This window comes from Salvelinus namaycush, chromosome 40 (assembly GCF_016432855.1).
Source record: "Salvelinus namaycush isolate Seneca chromosome 40, SaNama_1.0, whole genome shotgun sequence".
NCBI lineage: Eukaryota > Metazoa > Chordata > Actinopteri > Salmoniformes > Salmonidae > Salvelinus > Salvelinus namaycush.
Window position 1 is genome coordinate 995,698 of NC_052346.1, and position 20,887 is coordinate 1,016,584.

The 20,887-nt window shown below is 42.2% G+C and overlaps 1 protein-coding gene across 1 annotated transcript in view; it reads left to right on the plus strand.

Annotated features, from left to right (window-relative positions):
* Positions 1 to 2,519: 2,519 nt before the first annotated feature.
* Positions 2,520 to 20,887, plus strand: part of LOC120033165 (zinc finger protein 385B-like) — a 97,783-nt gene continuing 79,415 nt past the window's right edge. Inside the window, exon 1 of the mRNA XM_038979449.1 lies at positions 2,520 to 2,841. Within this exon, the coding sequence (XP_038835377.1) occupies positions 2,520 to 2,841 (322 nt within the window). The remainder of the gene's footprint in view (positions 2,842 to 20,887) is intronic.

Here is a 20,887-nt window from a genome sequence, read left to right on the forward strand (position 1 = left end):
GACAGCTATTACAGCCTCAAGTCTTCTTGGGTCTGACGCTACAAGCTTGGAACACCTTTATTTGGGGAGTTTCTCTCATTCTTCTTTGCAGAACCTCACAAGCTCTGTCAGCTTGGATGGGGAGTGTTGCTGCACAGCTATTTTCAGGTCTCTCCAGAGATGTTAGATTGGGTTCAAGTTCGTGATCTGGCTGGGCCACCACTTGTCCTGAAGCCAGTCCTGCGTTGTCTTGGTTGTGTGCTTTGAGTCATTGTCCTGTTGGAAGGTGAACCTTTGCCCCAGTCTGAGGTCCTGAGCACTTTGGAGTAGGTTTTCAACAAGGATCTCTCTGTACTTTCCATTCATCGTTTCCTCGATCCTGACTAGTCTCCCAGGCCCTGCCGCTGAAAATCATCCGCACAGCATGATGCTGCCACCACCGCGCATCACCGTAGGGATGGTGCCAGGTTTCCACCACACATGACACTTGTCATGCAGGCCAAAGAGTTCAATCTCGGTTTCATCAGACCAAAGAACCTTGTTTCTCCCCTTATTGCTCAGTTTGGCCGAGCGGCCAGCTCTAGGTGGTTCCAAACTTCTTCCATTTAAGAATTATAGAGACCACTGTGTTCTTGGGGACCCTCAATTCTGCAGACATCACCAACGAACTGGTCCAAACACACCAAGACAGTCGTGAAGAGGGCATGACAACACCTTTTCCCCCTCAGGAGACTGAAAAGATTTGGCATGGGTCCCCAGATCCTCAAAAAGTTCTACAGCTGCACCGAGAGCATCCTGACCGGTTGCATCAACGCCTGGTATGGCAACTGCTCTGCATCTGACCGTAAGGTGCTACAGAGGGTAGTGCGAACGGCCAGGTACATCACTGGGGCCAAGCTTCCTGCCATCCAGGACCTATATAATTGGCGATGTCAGAGGAAAGCCCAAAAATGGTCAGATACTCCAGTCACCCGAGTCATAGACTGTTTTCTCTGTTACCGCACGGCAAGCGGTACCAGAGCACCAAGTCTAGGACCAAAAGGCTCCTTTACAGCTTCTACCCCGGTGGCCAAATTGTCCGGTGGCCATTTGATTAATTGTTCAGCACTCTTATGGCTTATAAGAGTGCTGAACAATTAATCAAATGGCCACCGGACAATTTACATTGACATTGACTCTTTATCATTTTTTACTTTAGTTTGTGTAAATATTTTCTGAACTCGTCTTGAACTGCACTGTTGGTTAAAGGCTTGTAAGTAATCATTTTACGGTAAGGTCTACACTTGTTGTATTAGGCACATGTGACAAATAAAGTTTGATTTGATTAGAATTTTTGGTACCCTTCCCCAGATCTGTGCCTCGAATCCTTTCTCAGAGCTCTACGGAAAATTCCTTCAACCTCAGGGCTTGTTTTTTGCTCTGAAATGCTTTCAACTGTTGGCCCTTATATAGACAGGTGTGTGTCTTTCCAAATCATGTCCAATCAACTGAATTTACCACAGGTGGACTCCAATGAAGTTGTAGAAACATCTCAAGAATGATCAATGGAAACAGGATGCACCTGAGCTCAATTTCGAGTCACATAACAAATTATCTGAATACTTATGTAAATAAGGTATTTCTGTTTTTTATTTGTAATACGTTTGCAAAAATGTCAAACTGTTTTCGCTTTGTCATTATGGGGTATTGTGTGTAGATTGATGAGGATTTTTTTTAAAATGTAATTCATTTTGGAATAAGGGTGTAACATAACAAAATGTGGGAAAAGTCAAGGGGTCTGAATACTTTCCGAAGGCACTGTGAGTTTCCCAGGCCTTTCTGCTTGTGAATATGTGGATGTGAGTGGAGGTGACCTGGTGTTTACCAACTAGTTGCTAATCCATTTGGAACGAGTGGAGCGACAGTGCTTTGATAAGCACCAGGTTCACCTCTGGCCCCCGGGCAGCCTGCACCCTCAGTTTGACACAACGAGTGTCTGAGAATCATCATCTTTCATCTCTGTCAAAGAAAATTAACTTGACCTTTTGCTGATAGGTAATTGGGCGGTGAGTGATGCTGGGTCTGGGCTATAGCTTTGTCTATGCCCTAAATGGCACCCTATACCTGGGATATAAGTAGCACACTATATAGGGAATGGGTACCATTTTGGATACACGTTTTGTGATGATGGCAGAGCAGAGGTTAAACAAGTGGTACTAGCTGATGTGTTGACTAGCAGTTGAGTGGAACTCAAAGGTAATGGCATGTGAAGAGTTTGTGCAGAAGGTGACGCTAAAGAAATTGCGAAATATGTTGTGAATGTGGTTTGGAGAGAAGACTTTTCTCCCTCTGCTATTACCGTCCTCATATTTTTTGCCTGTATCTATGCTCTTGGTGTTACCTGAGGAGTTTTGCTACGAAATCCCAGCCGTTTGCACCTGAGTTGGAAAACTGAAGAGCAGCTGAAGAGCAGTAAGATGTCTAAAGAAGACCTTGCCAATTCTGTACGTATTACTCATCTCTTGACTCACCCTGTTCCCTCGCTGTGTTAATTTCTAGGTATGAAGAGGCCTCTGAGTCCAACCCAGTTGCTGCAGAAAGGCAGTGGCGGTGGCGTGTGCTTGCCCTTCAACCTGTGTGGCGAGCTGCTACAGGAGCCCGAAGAAGGACACCCAGATGGCCCTCAGCAGAAGAAAAGGCTGCTCTACTCCCTCTGCGAGGTGTGCAACCTCCAGCTCAACTCAGCCGCCCAGGCCCAGGTCCACTACAATGGCCGTTCCCACCTGCGCAGGGTCAAGCAGCTCAACAATGGAGAGCTCCCCCCGAGCACAGGCAGCGGCACCAGTCCAGCACCGGCCGGCACTCTCACCTGCTCCAGCACAGGTAAGCTGGGACAACTCACCATTCACTGGAACATAGAATACAATATTATGTTATTAGTTTGTCTACTGAATAATTCCGCTCTACTTCCAACACCCAAAGAGTTGTTTGTCTCTGTTCATCTGTCTCTCTCTCTGGGCGTGCACTGTGCACACATGCAATTGTGGACGGAGGTGTGTGTGTTTTTGTGAGTGAGAGAGAAAAGCACATCTGTGTCCCGTGGGTTACTCATGGTGAAGATGCCCTGCCCCCCCATGGTTGATGTGATGGGCTGTGCCCGCTCTCTTCCCTGAATTAACCCAGCTGGAGATGCCTGGTTAGGGCCAGAGTCTGAGCATCATGCACCCGCACACCCTAGAGTAACGAGCTCTCATGGAGGAGAGAAGCCATGGAGCTGGGGCTGGAGCTGGAGATTGGGGCTGGGGGTCAGGTTGGAGCTGAGGCTGTGGGTCAGTTGATGCTGAGGTTGGAGCCCGAAGTCGGGCTGAGGCTGGGATTGTGGGTTGGCTGGGGTTGGAGGTCGACTGTTGCCTGCTCATGGCATAGCTGCAGCTCAAACACCACTCTGTGTATTATTGGAGAGAGCAAGGAAGAGAGTGAGAGGATTACATAGGTCAGGTGCAGTGAGGCAGAGGAATGTAATCACAGTTACCAGGGCAGATGTACTGTAAGCAGCATGGAAAGAGCACTTGCGGATGAAACACCATTTAATAACACTGTTGTTGTAGAGGGATGCATTGGGGAAACAAGATTAAACCCTTACAAGTAGAGTAGGTAAGGTTAGATGTTATTAAAAAAAACATTGAAGCGATTTGCAGAAACATTTAAATGGAACACCACTAGCTAAACAGTAACAGAGTTTTAGAAGAAAATGACTGGAACCATCCAGCAAAACTAGGTTCAAGAATTATTTATTTTCTTTCAGATGGAATAACCAATGGAATAGTCCCAAAAAATGCTAATCCCACCCATCTGCCACACAATGCAGCATTGATCAAAAAGTATTTGAATGAAAACAAGCTATGCTATTTGTACCCAGGTCTGTTTAAAGTCTGTTCATAGCTCTCCTTTCAGTCAGGAGGTCCACACTTCTGCTGTGTCTTTGTAGAGCTGTCTGAGCCAAACACATGTAATTACAGCAGACTCAGGCTAGGACTGGAGATCCTCCTCAGTAATACTATATCATCCTAATCAGGAAGTGAAGGTCTTCAGGCCTTCAAATGCAGAGCACCTGGACATCTCCTAAAGTCACCACACACCTTGTAAATAAATTAGTCCTTTACCTGCAGTGAACCAATGATTGTGCCAATTGGATGTATTGATGTCTGATATGGCTATGGTTCACGATTGCCCCCACACACTCCAAACATTGGCAGTAGAATGGCCTTACTGAAGAGCTCAGTGACTTTCAACGTGTCACCATCATGGGATGCCACCAACAATTTCTGCCTTACTAGCGTTGCCCCGGTCGACTAAGTGCTGTTAACATGAAGTGGAGCATGTGGTGGTTAATTTCTGTATTACCAAATTAGGAGACAAACTTATCACACAAGTCAGTTATACTTAAGCTAAATCTTTAATAAGAGATTTGCAATAGCAATGACTTTCAACGATTCACCATTTCTAATGATCCGTTGAGAGTGGCAACCCAATGGCTACTGAGATCTTTTATTGCAAAGATCCACCCCCTAGTTGACATAACAAACCACAGATATTAGGAACAGTTCACAAAGTGAGACTTTATAAATGAGAAAGGAGTATCCCGTAGCCAGATAGTATTCGCTATAAATTATCATTCAGTCTGGCCCCTAAGACGAGGTTGCTATCTTGTTCCTGTTACTCCTAGCACAAAAACGCCAACTCATCCAATGGCATATGTTACGCACGCCTCTAAGAAGAGGGAACGCAACACCCTGTTACAACTCAACTCCCCGTGAAGTGAAAGTAGTATGGACTGTAGGTGCGAGTAAGGATGACAAAGGCAGAGAGAGTGATACCGTTTACAAGGAATTTATTCCATCACACAGTAATATGGGGAAAAGAGGCTGGACGGAACCAAAGCAAAGAAAGTTAAATGTCAAAGCCCCCTCTCCTACCTTACCTGCCTACCCACTACTTACCTAATTTAGCACCACCTGGTGCACTAACCAAAATACAGGGGGAGGTCCGCCCAGGTCTTACCTAGTGTGCCTAGACAGTGAATATACTACAGGTATATGTAGGGCCTCTTGCCTAAGCACTCCCTAGGTGCCTTCCCCTTCGGGAACAAATGAAACAGAATATTAAACAATTTCACAAACACACTGAGAAACACAGGACATCAAATAGGCTCTGACTGAGCAACAAAATCACACAGAACATACCAAAGCTGCTCCCATCAACAACTAACATAATACATACCAACTGCCTGTCTCACTCTCAGCAATGATCTCTCTCTGAGAACACAACCAGCATATGATATAACCCTCTGCAATGATCCCCCTCTGCAATGATCCCCCTCTGCAATGATCCCCCTCTGCAATGATCCCCCTCTGCAATGATCCCCCTCTGCAATGATCCCCCTCTGCAATGATCCCCCTCTGCAATGATCCCCCTCTGCAATGATCCCTCTCAGCAATGATCCCTCTCAGCAATGATCCCTCTCAGCAATGATCCCTCTCTGCATTCTCTCCTCTGAGCAACAGAACACTGGCTTATATAGCTTCAGAAGGAATCTAATTGAAGACAGCTACGTCTTGACGAGGAGGCGGGGTCAGCTCCAATTAGCCATGGAGTCGACCAATCAGCTGCTTGGGGAGAATTCAGGAAGCCATCTCCTGAAACACACACTCAAATACACAAACTACAACACAGAAACTGGGGAACGTAACACATAAAACAATTGTCAACTCTAGACACTACCACACACATCCCCCAAGGCCAAAGGAGGGAGTGACTGGCGCACAGACATTGTGGAAACCAGTAATTGGTTCCCCATTAATCACACCATCCCTTCACATGGTTTAACAGATACATTCACATATGAAGACAATGTTCCCTCCTGTCCTCTTCCCTTTCTGATATTCTGCATAGCACCAGGGACATGTAAAAGACAAGCCTGACCACTCCCCTCTCTGGGCTCCAGGTGACTGAGCCCCAGCTGAGGGAAGAAGTGCAACTGCCAACACCAGAGTCCGAAGGGATACATTCTAATAACAAGTATATCACATAAGCATATTATGCAGATAAGACATCTTAATTATCCATGTTACCCAACTAATTCTGATTCATCCACCACGTTCCCCTCTCAAGGGACTCGGTCCCTTCTGGAGAATCAGAACAGTAACATGGTACCTTACTAACAGTAGTTTGCAGAGTATATTAATTATGAAAAAACATACATAATCAAATTTAAAAGAAAATAATCAAATCCCTTCAATGTCGAGTACCTTAGTTCCATGTAAGCTTTCTCCCTTCGGAAACTGAGTTTACAACATTTATTCTACAAGACAGACTTGCACATGTTTAATCTCACACAGAATAATACATTGTTGAGGAAAATACAAAAATAACAGAACAGAAATGCTCCCTAAATTACAGGAGAACCAGTGTCTAAACACAGGCCTCATCACAACAGATAGGACAGTCATCCCTCTGAGGTACACACACTGTTCAGTCCAATTATCTCTTCCATGCATTAAGATACCGTCTGATGTCACTTTTCATGATAACCTCGAAAGAACAGATCAGAACAACAGTTTAGTTCAGTTCATTAACTATATGATAAATTATTACTTTTACCAATTTTTCTAAATACAAATGTCTTAACATATGTCAAAGAGAATAACAACCCCTTCTATTGAAACTATTCTTTCAAATTGGCTTATACTCCCCAACACACTGTCAACTTCATCGCAGAGCCACAGGATCAGGAAGTTAGACATAACCCATCGGGAACAGAACAAACAACACAACAATACACTCCTACACATATCACTCAAGGTGTAAACTTCCATCCAAAACCTCAAAGAACTGAATCCAAAACCTCAAAGGACTGTACCCTCCCCCATTTTTAACACATAACTCTCCATGAGAGTAATGTATAAAACAACACTACTACTGGTCAAAAGATAAAACAAAATTTCTAATTAACATAATCAAATTAAAATCACTACTCTGAAAAACTCCACAAAGAAAAATTATTTTACCTATATGGTCAAAGGAAAATAGACTTAAAGCAACCTACACTTAGTCAAAGGCAATGCCCTCTCCTTCTTCACATTGGTCCAAATTACAGATATGGCTAAGAACTATAAACTTCATCATAATTATCAATATTACAAATGACTTAGAAATCAGTATAACAAATGACCTTAAATTCATTATCCAAATGGCTTTCCAATGAGGGTCATCAAACCACAATGGAAAGTCATGACAGAGGTCATAGGTCATACAAACCCTTCAAAGAAGTGTTTCTTACTATATTAGACAAATTTAAAGAAAAATAGTCAACCATTTCCTACATGTTGTATCCCAGGTTCCCAGAACATTCCTTTATCAAAAGAATTCACGTGTTTAATTAAAACTCAGAAAATAAAAACTTCAAAAAATTCCATGTGTGTGCGTGCCCCTTGAAGATACCTTGGCACTAAGACAAATGAAAAACTCACTAAACCCAAAGGAAATAGAACACACAAATCAAACATAGTATATTAAAAACACCAACAGATAGTCTTAACAAATGTGTTGTGTGTGTTGGTATTTGCAAACCTTAAGGTAAAAACAAACCCAAAATTGCCAGGCCTTTTCAATTTGGTAGTTTACAGCCTCAATCTCACTCACTCTCCCCAAGATTATAGCCCCAGGAAACATTCCAAAGAGAGACAATGAAACCCCCATTTTCCCAGAAAAAACACAAAACACCTCGTCAGCATTCATTATACTACACCGATTCAGAAACCCAAAAGTTAACTACAAACAAAACCTAATAATAATGATAATTCCACTGTACTCCCTCAAATCATTAATCGTTAGTTTTAAACTTCCTCAATGTTTATATGTACTTAATTTAGCATGTGCTACCCTTAGACACAATTATCCTGGTATCATTACTAGACCAATGTAATCATTTCTCCTCTGTCGCAAATGTAGTAAATTTCTCAGCATAAGGAATCAGCGTTATTTAATCCCAGGCATTTAATAAAAATGTTGACGTGTTCTCCTATGTCTCCTTAAACATACATACTTTAGGTGACTTCCATCCGTCCTGGAAGAAAGAATCCTACTCAAACACATCAGATAATACAATGTTTAATTAAGTGAAATCAACACCTACAATAAACAGTAAACCTTAAACAAACCCATAACGCCTTTCCAGCAATCTAATCATTTCAACCTGTTGCATACATTTTGTAAAAACAAACCTGTTGTTTTTAACAAATCGAAAACCTTTAAAAAGTTGGTGCTGTCTCATCAGCGTAAGAGTCAAAACTAACTTTTTTCCACTCATATCTACAATGTTTGCATGCCCCAAAGGTCAATACTGTTCAGCTCGTACATGAATGATCTTCCTTCTGTCTGTACAGGGTCTGAAGTTCCAATGTATGCAGATGATACAGTGATATATGCATGCAAATAGTAAACAACAAGCTACACAAGAACTCACGACTGTAATGTTTCAGATGACAAAGTTGCTCAGGGACTCATGTTTGCATCTCAATAAAACATTTAAAAAAACACAATCTGCAAAAATAAAATCAAACTCAAACTGTAATCCACTTTAATGACCTGACATTGTTCCACGTAATGAAAACAGATTATAATGTTAGAATACATTAACTTCCTGCTCAAATTCACTGGTGTTACCTAAACAATAAAACCAAGCAACAATCATCAGAAAAAAATTATTTTGTTTCCCGGACAATGACCAGGGGGATCCTCAACCTCCCAGAGACCACGGCAAAATCAAGCCTCTCAGGAACTATAGACCTTCCGCTGCTTTCTAAAATATCATCCCGCTCTCAATACCACACTGTGATATTCTATGATGGGCAGTGAAGGAACAGAACCCTAAGATAACGTTATATCAAAGCTTATTATCCAAATTTCAATAATCTGATTAAGCATATTTCTATATGTTACTATCCAAACGTCAGATTAAGACTCATATCCATATTCACACAACTCTCATATCACAGTCACACAATTCTATACTCAAACATACCTAATCAATTAGTTGTTTTCCAACAATATTTTAACCTGCAGGAATATTTTCTCATTTCTATCTCATGATTAGCTCCTAGGAAAATGCAACTCATACATTTACATCTTTCAATACTTTTAAATGGGGTACATGTTTAAAATTACAGGTTTAAAACAAGTACAGGTTCCACCTTACTATCTTATACTATGTCATAAATGGTCTTAATTAGTTCACACAGATTCTAGATATTTAACGCTAAATGACCAAACCCAGGGCATACCCGGCAAGCACATTTAAAACAATTGGAATTCACCACTTCTGAGGGTCACTAAGACAGGGACAGACACTTTACAGAATGAGGTCCTTCTTCCAATAGGGTTTCACCAGGTACTGTGCTTCACACACAATCCACAGTCTCCCTGGCTCCTCACCCCTACAGACCGCACCAATCCCCACTGTGATCAATTCAGTGTCAGGACGGCTCTAGGTTGCCCGCAACCGACCAATGATAGGTGTCTTTGAGTCGACTAACTCTCAGATCATCCTCCACTGACTCGGCCCTGCTTACGCCTCCAAGGTGCCCCCCTCACACAGGAATACACACTCAGAGCCTACGTAACAGGGGATTATCTAAAAACTTGACTTCAAGTGTGGTGCGCTCACCTCTTTCTTAACCTCTTGGCGCACGGATCCCTTTAACGGGATCATTTTCGTAAACAACCGCTGAATTGCAGAGCGCCAAATTCCCCAAAAATTACTACAAATATTTTTTTTCATGAAATCACAAGTGAAATATACCAAAACACAGCTTAGCTTGTTGTTAATCCACCTATCGTGTCAGATTTAGAAAATATGCTTTACAGCAAAAGCAATCCAAGCGTTTGAGTTTATCAATCACTAGACAAAACATTACAAACAGCTAGCAGCAATGTAGATTGGTCACGGAAGTCAGAAAAGCAATACAATTAATCGCTTACCTTTGATGATCTTCGGATGTTTGCACTCACGAGACTCCCAGTTACACAATAAATGTTCCTTTTGTTCGATAAATATTATTTTTATATCCAAAAACCTCCATTTGGTTGGTGCGTTATGTTCAGAAATCAACAGGCTCCAGCAGTCATGAAGGGAAGACAAAAATTCCAAATAGTATCCGTAAAGTTCGTAGAAACTTGTCAAACGTTTTTTATAATCAATCCTCAGGTTGTTTTTAACATAAATAATCGATAATATTTCAACCGGACGGTAAACTATTCAATACTAGAGAGAAAGAAAATGTCGAGCTACAACTTTCGCGCGCATGAACTAATCAAAGGACACCTGGCCATCCACTGACGCGTTTTGATAAATCTCGCTCATTTTTCAGAAGAAAAGCTTGAAACTATGTCTAAAGCCTGTTCACAACCTGTGGAAGCCATTGGAAAAATAATCTGGTTGATATCCCTTTAAATGGAGGATAGGCAGGCAATGGAACAGGGATTTTTCAAAATAAGAGGCACTTCCGGGTTGGTTTTCCTCAGGTTTTCGCCTGCAAAATCAGTTCTGTTATACTCACAGACAATATTTTGACCGTTTTGGAAACTTTAGAGTGTTTTCTATCCTAATCTGTCAATTATATGCATATTCTAGCATTTTTCCAAACATAAAAATTCTGCCTCCTAGCGTCAAGAAGTTAAAAATAATAATAATAATAATACGTTTGAGATGTGGTATCCACTCGGCTCACTGCCTCTCAGATCAAAGGTGGGTCCATCTGCTTCGTTCCGAAGTGTGGTTTCCCTGAGATCCCAAGTTTGAGGGATCCCTCGTGCACGATTTACCCAGATCTTCAGGAGCGGTCACCAAGTGACGATTCACATCCCATCCTCATCGCCAAATGTGGTGTTTAATTTCTGTATTATCAAATCTTCCCTCACAAGCAACAACGCCTCAACCGCGTAGTGGTAGGCCACACAAGCTCACAGAACGGGACCGCCGATTGCTGAAGCGCGCAGCGTGTAGAAAACGTCTGTCCTCGGTTGCAACATTCACTACCGAGTTCTAAACTGCCTCTGGAAGCAAAGTCAGCACAAGAACTGTTCGTCGGGAGCTTCATAAAATGGGTTTCTATGGCCGCCATTGGACTCTGGAGCAGTGGAAACATGTTCTCTGGAGTGATGAATCATGCTTCACCATCTGGCAGTCCAACAGACAAATCTGGGTTTGGTGGAAATGCTATCTGCCTCAATGCATTGTGCCAACTGTAAAGTTTGGGGGAGGAGGAATAATGGTCTGGGGCTGTTTTTCTTGGTTCGGGCTAGGCCCCTTAGTTCCAGTGAAGCGAAATATTAACGCTACAGCATATAATGACATTCTAGATGAATCTGTGCTTCCAACTTTGTGGCAACAGTTTGAGGATGGCCCTTTCCTGTTTCAGCATGACAATGCCCCCGTGCAAAAAGGTCCATACAGAAATGGTTTGTTGAGATCGGTGAGTAAGAACTTTGAATGGCTTGTACAACCCTGACCTCAATTCCATCGAACACCTTTGGGATGAATTGGAATGCCGACTGCGAGCCAGGCCTAATCGCATAACATCAGTGCCCAACCTCACCAACATGCTGACCACACATCTCGCGTCGCGTGCGCGAGTGTTGTAAATACAATTTCACATGTTATTCAATCATTGTGCCCACACTGATCGCGCATGTCAACGAGCATCTGCGTAGTAAGGCGCTAAAATAGAACTTGGTTCTGTTTTTGACGCTTGATGTGCTGCAACCTCTCCCATCTCCTCATTGGCTTTTATGAGCATATACCCACGTGAGTGATTGAAAGATGAACTGAGGTCCACACTCCAGTCCTGTTGGTGGTGGTAATGCACCTTAAAGATGTTTTCCAACCGCCATCTATCAAATCAAATGTATTTATATAGCCCTTCTTACATCAGCTGATATCTCAAAGTGCTGTACAGAAACCCAGACTAAAACCCCAAACAGCAAGCAATGCAGGTGTAGAAGCACGGTGGCTAGGAAAAACTCCCTAGAAAGGCCAAAACCTAGGAAGAAACCTAGAGAGGAACCAGGCTATGAGGGGTGGCCAGTCCTCTTCTGGCTGTGCCGGGTGGAGATTATAACAGAACATGGCCAACATGTTAAAATGTTCATAAATTACCAGCATGGTCAAATAATAATGATCACAGTAGTTGTCGAGGGTGCAGCAAGTCAGCACCTCACGATATAATGTCCGAAGAAGAAGAAGAAGAAGCCTGAAGGAGGAGAGATTACTAGAAACGAGCTAGGTTTATCCTTTTATCTGTGGATAAATTGTCGGAGTAGAGGACCTACACTGGCGTAACCCAATGTTTATCCCAGGAGAAATTAGATAGCAACAGCAAGTTGGCTAGCTAAATTGACGTAAATCTTTAATGCTTTTCGACCTGTCCCCATATTAATATACTTGTTTCAGAGTTCGTTTTGATATTTCATCCTGCGTGTCGTGATTGCGTCTGCTGTGGGTGGACAAAATCATCATGCATGTACTGCTCTTGTGCAACAATTTACCAACATCTAGTGGAAAGCCTTCCCAGAAGAGTGGAGGCTGTTATAGCAGTAAAGGGGGGGGGGGGCCAACTCTATTAATGGCCATGATTTTTTGAATGAGATGTTCGACGAGCAGATGTTGAAATACTTTTGGTCTTGTGGTGTAGGTAGCCTAAACAGTACCAACTACCAGCCTACAGTATCCAGATAACACTGGGCTCACCACTAGATGGCAGTGCTGACAAAAAGCAGTAGCCAAGACACTGCACCATAGAGCCGCTAAGGGTTTATGGTAAGTGTTGGTGTTATGAATATAAAATAAAGACTATTTGCTGTATTTGCACAGTAGCTCTTTTTTTTCCCATGTTCGATTTAAAAACCAAAGAATTGTTGTGGGGACTTTAAATACTACTACTAATACTACTAATACTACGACCACCAACAGGTAGACTCCCCTCACAGGTGCATGCTTCCAGTGATCAGAATAACAATACATTGTAGACAAAACAATTGCTATGGGGTTTCATTGAAATTCTAGCAATTATTTTATCAATATAGAATAATTACAGGAACTGGAATGAATTTGACCGTTCATGTTCAACACAGTGCAAGTTGCATTTATGTGTAATTTGTTCATAAAACATTGAAATGTCTCTTTGATGAGAGCTCAATAATAAAAATATAGGAATGTCACAGTGCAAATGGTGGGCAACATCATCCGTATATACAAAAATAGTATCTGAAAGTACAAATGCAATTGTCTTATGTGGATGTTATTTAGGCTACACACAGCACTGGGGTAAAAACTGTTCTGGTGCTTTGGTAGGTTCCTGAGCTCTGAAGCTATTGTAAAAGTAAAATGTAAAAGAGTCATGAGTGAGCAACAAAGCACATTTTCACCCGTAGTCGATTTCCATCACCTTGAGATGTATATGACAGAAACAATGACCTTATCAAAACTAGGCTGGGAGCATAACTGTTTGGAAAGTTTAATTACTTTATTAATTCATTAATGAGTTGTGTCTCTTGGGCCATGCTGTAAATATAATCATGTAATGGGATATGTGCTGTATACTGTACAGTGTGTGTGTGTGTGCGCGTATATGCTCGTCTATACATCTCCCAACATTGATGACAAAGAAACAGAACAAAACACACGCACAAACACATGCCTCTGCCTTTCCCTGAGGAGAGTGTTTCCGCAGTGTGTTTAGTCCTTCTCTTCTGATATAGTCATCGAAAAGACTTTCTGAATCGCACCAGTGACTAATCAGTGACTAATTAATTATTCCCCAATTGTACTTCCCAACCAATGTTGCAATCACATGGTACAGGTACTGTACAGTTCAAACTAATTTGTTCGCCTCTTTATTTACAATTGTAACGGACACAATTTGAAATCGCCCTTCGAGCTTAATAACAGACATTGGCAAGATGCCAAGTTGGCCCTCTCTTGGTGATTATTGAAGCATTGCTCCAGATGCTATGGCAGAGTCATAAATGGCCCATGGGGCTCTGGTCAAAAGTAGTGCACTATGTAGGGAATAGGGTGCCATTTGGAACACAGACTTTAATTGATTTACTCACCAGTGAGGGCAATCAGACAGGCTTTATTTGTTTCTGTACTTGGCACGGTCACTGGAGAAATGAGCTGCTAGCTAGGTCAGAGAAACTGCTGACACGTCATTGGGGAGCATCAAGATGCTATTGGGACAGATTGCACAGAGGACATTGTGGCACTCACTCAGACACACATACACTCTTGTGCACACACACACACACACACACACACACACACAACACACAGATGGCGGCAAGTGCAGTGCAGCATTCCGGGCTGGGTTGTGGGATCTCTCTATTTACTTTCCATTAAGGACAACTTCTGTTTGGGTTAGAGAAATTATGCACATGAAAAGTGATCTAATTTTGGTGTGAGTGGCATCCCGTGCTTGTGATTTGCTATTCAAACTGCCTCCAACAACAGAAGCAGAGCAGGGCTAACACGGCAGGTTAGGGGGAAGGAAAGGGGGAGGAGAGGGGCGAGGACAGACTGATTGGGTTTTGGGACCGGTAGGACCTCTAGAGAACAATCTCGAGAGAGCTAGATGTTTGTCTGACATTTCTGTTGCTCCTGTCCACCAAGCCCCTTCCTCCCTGTCCACCAAGCCCCTTCCTCCCTCTGCCTCAACAGACTCCACTCGGAACACAAGGTCGTTTTCATTAGGACAGGCTATGGAGTACAGCTGGTCCAAATTGCTCCCTATAACCCCTCAATGTGGTTAGCATGTCTGAAGAGTCTGGATGGGTATAAGCAGTGTCGTAGTAGAGCTTCCGCCGTATTACTTCCTGCAAGGATTCTGGCCAAGTAAAGTGATAGGGAACGAATTGGGACTAGCTTGTTGTGTAGTGTACCGTAGGATTGTGTAGTGTCGGGGGTTGTGGCGGACTGCTGTGCATGCATTGCTTTCACACTCCAAGGTCACTTTCACAATCTTTATGTAGCACGTTATTGTCTGCTCTTGTAGATTGACGTGAGAGAGAGACTGAAATATATCCCACATGAAAAAAGTTGTTTGAATCAATGACACCCCTTATGGCTACTGTCCTTGTGTTTCATCATTCTCAGTATTACTCCTGGCCAGCACCATTGACTTGGCAGCATACAATATATTTGAGGAGCTTTACATAGCCAAGATCTTTTCAGAAGCTTTGTTTTATTTCGGCCATAGTACATCCCTCATGTTTTCCCCCAAGGCTCGAGACATATGTTTGCTATATCAGAAGGTGGAACATTTGTGGCGTTTGGCACATGTTGAGGCTCTCACTCTGTGTCAGTGAGAACACATGCTCTGTCTCTGTCGGGAGCTCAGTGTTTGTAGTTCTAGTCCGTCATCTCTCTCTCACTCTCTCTCTATTCAATTTCAATTTAAGGGACTTTATTGGCATGGGAAACATGTTTACATTGCCAAAGCAAGTGAAATAGATAATAAACAATAAAAATGAACAGTAAACATTACACTCACAAAATTTCCAAAAGACATTTCAAATGTCGTATTATGTCTATATACAGTGTTGTAATGATGTACACATAGTTAAAGTACGTGTTAAAGTATTAAAACATAAATATTGGTTGTATTTACAATGGTGTTTGTTCTTCACTGGTCACCCTTTTCATGTGGCAACAGGTCACAAATATTGCGCCTTTGATTGCACACTGTGGTATTTGACCCAATAGATATGGGACTTTATCAAAATTGGATTTGTTTTCGAATTCTATTTGGGTCTGTGTAATCTGAGGGAAATATGTGTCTCTAATATGGCCATACATTTGGCAGGAGGTTCTCTCTCTCTCGCTCTCGCTCGCTGTGTGCCTGGCTCTCCGTGCCAGTCCTGCTTTATTTATCCCATGCCAGGCCCTGCTGACGCCAAGAAGACCCCAGCCCTCCCACTCCTTCATACAGCGATTAAACTGGGCAACCACTAATAGGGACTCACAGGCACTAAAGGTTCAGAGATTTAAAAGGAAATGCCGATAGGGAATTGTCAGTTGAAATTTGATGGAAATGTCTTCGTCCTCTTTAAAAATGTGTGTGTGTCTGGCGTACTACGCTTGCCCCGCGAATCTACGTGCACGTGTGTCATTGATTTCTCTCACTTTAAACTGTGTGTGCGTGCATGTGAGAAAAATGACAGAGACTAACAAGAGTAGACAGGCTATCGGCTTGTTAGCTGCTTGGTCAGATAGTGAGAGGAATAACATGTTCTGAACGTCAAACACACACACACTCTCTCTCACACACACACACACACACACACACATACACTTATTTCCAACTTACTCAGAAGTGTCACTGTGAACTAGTCTCTCCTCACCTCATTTGTTATCTCTAATGGCATGGCTTATCTCTGTGTGCGTTTGTGTGTGCGTGCATGCCTGTGTATGCCTGCGCACACGTGCGTGCCAGCTTGCGCATGTTTGTTTGTGCGTGTGTGCGTGTCTCTCTCTTTCTTCCCACAGAGTGAAGGGTTTTGCTCAGGGGGAAATGAGCCAGTGTCTAGGGAGCTGTGGAGGTGTGCTGATCTTAAAGTGTGTTGTCACACTGACGATAAGGCTCAGAGGCAAGGCGCACTAGTTCTTCACCACTCAACACAGTGCAGCATTTCTTTCTCTCGCTCACTCGCTCTCCCTTTCTCTTTCTCTGTCTGTTCCTCTCCCTTTTCCCCTACTCTCTCTCTTTCTTAGTCCCCTTCTCTTTTCCCCTCTCTCTTTCTTTGTCCACCTCTCTCTCCTTCGATCCTCTTCTCTCTGTCTCTCTCTGCCCCCCCCCCACACACACACACACACCTACCTCTCTCTATCTCTCTTTTAACATAGGAGGACACATATTCTACTCAGCATTGGGAGGGAGGAGTTGTGTGTGTGAATATGTGGACCAGTCTACTGAGCCGAGGTGAGCGACGCTGTTCCGTTGTTGCTGATTGTTTTCAGTACTGCTGTGCTTGACAGAATTCGTAGCTGGTAACAGTACAGCAAATGCATGACTTTGAAATTTCTTTCAGTTTATTGATTTCATTGTAGTTGTTCCCTGCTTTGAGTAAATAAGTGTTTGATATATAGTGTCTCTGTTAGGTTACAGTATGCCAACAGATTTTTTGATTTATTGTCTTTATGTATTGACATTTGAGAAGCAATTTTTTTATGAGGTATAGTATTTTGATTACACAGTCATGGACAACTCTTTATAGCACACTGTAAAGAGGATGCCATGATTTTGACAGTAATGACAGGCAGCTAGTGGTAAGTAAGTTACTGTATTTCATATTGGAGTACAACTACTGGAATCTAAATGCAGTATCAAAGAGGTACTGAGTAATGACACACAGTAAAATACATGCCGTAGAATTGACTGTATTATACTGTTTAAAAAAAGTTAACGCTAATGTAATTGTACTGAATGAATGGAGTAATTAGTTAAATTCTTTAAGTGCAGATGGGATTTGTATTTCACAGTATTATACTGTAATTATATGGGATTGGCGCAAGCAGGTTGGCTGATAGCTAATGTGTTTACACATTACAGCATATCAATTCATATTTGGTATGTTATATCACTTGCACTTCTAGAGGTCTTATCAAATGCTTCCAAATTGGCAGCGACTACAGGGCAAAACTGACTAAAAGGAAATGTCAAAATGCTCAACAAGGTTTAAGACTTGATGCCACTTCAATCTGTCCCCTATACATTTTCATTTCATGGGGCACTACTACTACATACCAGTTAAATTGGTACAGCATTGTTTAAATATGTTAATGTGCCAGAAACAGCAATACCATGCACCCACTCTTGGTCAAAAATGTTTTTGGCACTCCAATAACTTGGTACTGTACTGTATTCTGTGGGATGGAATTACTGCACACATACCTTTCCCACAACGCATCAAATTACAGTATGCTTCAGTAAATCGTTTCACAGTATTTTACTGTTGATAATACCCCAAATTACCAGATAAATTACAGTTTTCCATGACAGTGTGTGTGTGTGTATGTACTCTACTCATCTACTTGGGAATCAGAAGGTGTCTGTGCATGCATACAGCGTGTGACCATAGATTGTTGATACGAGAGTGAGGGCTGTTGTATTCTGTAACAGTCAATCATGACTGTGTGTGTCTGTCTGTGTGTGTGAGAGGGTTTGTGACTGTGTGTGCATTTTCTTTGGTTGTGCATCTGTGCATGCGTGACTGTGTGTGTTTGTTTGCTGAAAGAGCTGTATGGAGTCTGGAGTTTTCTCCTCTCAGTCGTTACGCAGAAAGCTCATTCAATAGGTCAACATCACACCGTCTATCTGTATGTCTGCCTGTCTGTCTCAACATGGGCCATCAGAAATTAGTGTGGCTGCCCTGCACCCAGTATATTGGTCAATTCTAATGCCTATTGATTGTATTTATTGATGTTGTCTGGATTTGAATGTATGTCCAGCATTATACATTATGTTCTTCAAGCTTATGTAGTTCAATTACTGTAGATCAATAGACACCGTATTAATGTGGAGAATAGCTTTAAATCAGCTTTACGGTGGTAGGGGGGGAACTCCATATCGCCTTCTCACACCATGTCACTTTTATGGGGGGCTGAAAAGTAGTGTCAGTCTGCTTAATACTCACCCCTAGGCTCCCTTATATTAGGTTGTGTTCATTAGGGTTGCAGCAAAAAATCCTTTAAAACAATTTGCAAGGGAAAACGAAAATGAACATTTTCTATTGGATAAATCGAGGTAGTACCTACCTGTTTCACTCCATTTCCCTTTATTTCGGACCATTTTCTTCGGTTTCTTGCCTAATGAACAGGACCCTGTTGGTGTGATGCTTTAGCCTCGCAGTCCACTGCTCCTCCACAGTATAACCAGGTCATAGTCTGGAGGAACCATGGTGAAATGGTTTCTCAGATGTTTGTCCTCAGACCGGCTGGCTGAAATTAATACAAACATTTACATTTTTATGTGCATGTGAGTTCCTCTGGATATTTTTTATTTGCTCTCTCTGCTGAGTTAACCCTCCTGTTGTGTTCTGGTCGAATTGGACCGATTTACAAGTTTTCTCTCTGAAAAATGTACACAGGGCATCTGAACACACAAAATACATTTTGATGATTTTCATTACATTTTGGGTTTTTTATTTGACTTTTGTACACCTGTGGTTTTCCCGGTCAAAAATGACCAGTCATTAGAAATTAATGGATGAGACTACAATTAGTGGGTTCAGGCACATGCCCATTCATCAGATGGACACACTTCCTCTCCCAGACCCCCACATGCATGTGTGTTTGAGCACACACACACACCTCACTCCCCTTCTTGGCTTCCATGGCAACCCCCTATGGGAACCTTTCCCCAATAGAATATTTCCCCCACGGGAACCGCACCTGTTGGCATTCTCACAACATCTCAACTTTTCTCGCAGCTCTGGTATATAAAGTTTTTTTAAGGCCTTGCTCACAATTCATTATGTGGCAGCACAATGACCAAACGATATACTGTATGTGCGGTTCTTGATCATAACTTTGATCATGACACTGGTGAGGAGGAGAGAGGCCAGGAAACTGACAGTGAAGATGCATTAGAGGAGGAAGTGTCAGAAGTTGAAGACAACACGGAACATGATCCAGACCAAGAGACAACCGATGTGGAACAATCCAGTGATGAGGAAAAGGGCCCTGCTGAGGTTGTTGTTACATTCCGGTCAAAGAATGGGAATTTGTCCTGGCCTTCATCCCCACCTGAGAGGAGAGGTCAGCTGTCGGCTGAAAATGTTATCAGGATGAGCCCAGGGCCAACGAGATACGCCATATCCCGGGTTGATGACATAAAATCCTGATTCGAACTGTTTCTGACAGAGTCAATCGAAACTATAGTGATAAACATGACCAACTTGGAGGGAAGACGCGTTTACAAAGACAACTGGAAGTAGGTAGACCGGACAGATGTTCAAGCATACGTGGGTCTCTTGATTTTGGCTGACGTGTACAGATCCAGAAACAATCTACCACCAGTTTATGGGATGCAGAGTCTGGTCGTGCCACTATGTCATTCCAGACATTTCACCCGTGTTGTCAAGGGTGATTCGCTTCGACAACCGTGATACAAGACCAGGCCGCCGTCAACAAGACAAGCTGGCAGCAATCAGAAAGGTTTGGCACAAGTGGGTGGAGAGCCTGCCACTCATCTATAACCCAAGTCCAGGCACATGTATTGTCCAACATGTGCATGAGAACATACAAAATGTTACCACCATTGATTGACAGTGTGTGAACATTTTAATGTTTGTTATTGTTAGTAATACTGTTATTATTACTGTTGTTCTTTAGTGTGTTCAGACATACATTTTGTAATATGGTAAAGTTTTCATGTGTAGTTTTGGGCCTATGTCCTTTCTTCACGAATAAAATCCTACCGGTCAGTGTTGACCGGGAACTCAACAGATGTTATTTTGTGCCACTATTTAAAATGTTGAAATGGTTTCAAAACAAATGTCCTTAATAAACTTTGACACAAAGTAGTCTGTGATAAATAGCACAATATGTTTTATCGAGTATTTGTTATAGTCAAAATAATCCATACATTATGCATTTTTTACTCAAAAACTAGTTGTATGAGCTCAGGTCAATGAGGCCTACAGGCCATAAATAGCAAATAGAAGTTCAAAACATGTAATGTTCACAAGAACTTAAGTTGATAAAAAGATCTAACACAACATTAGGTGATAATATATGTATTATTATGGATTTATAATCAGCTATAATGGGGCGGTCATTTTGGACAGGGAACACAGAATTAATTAACATGAAACG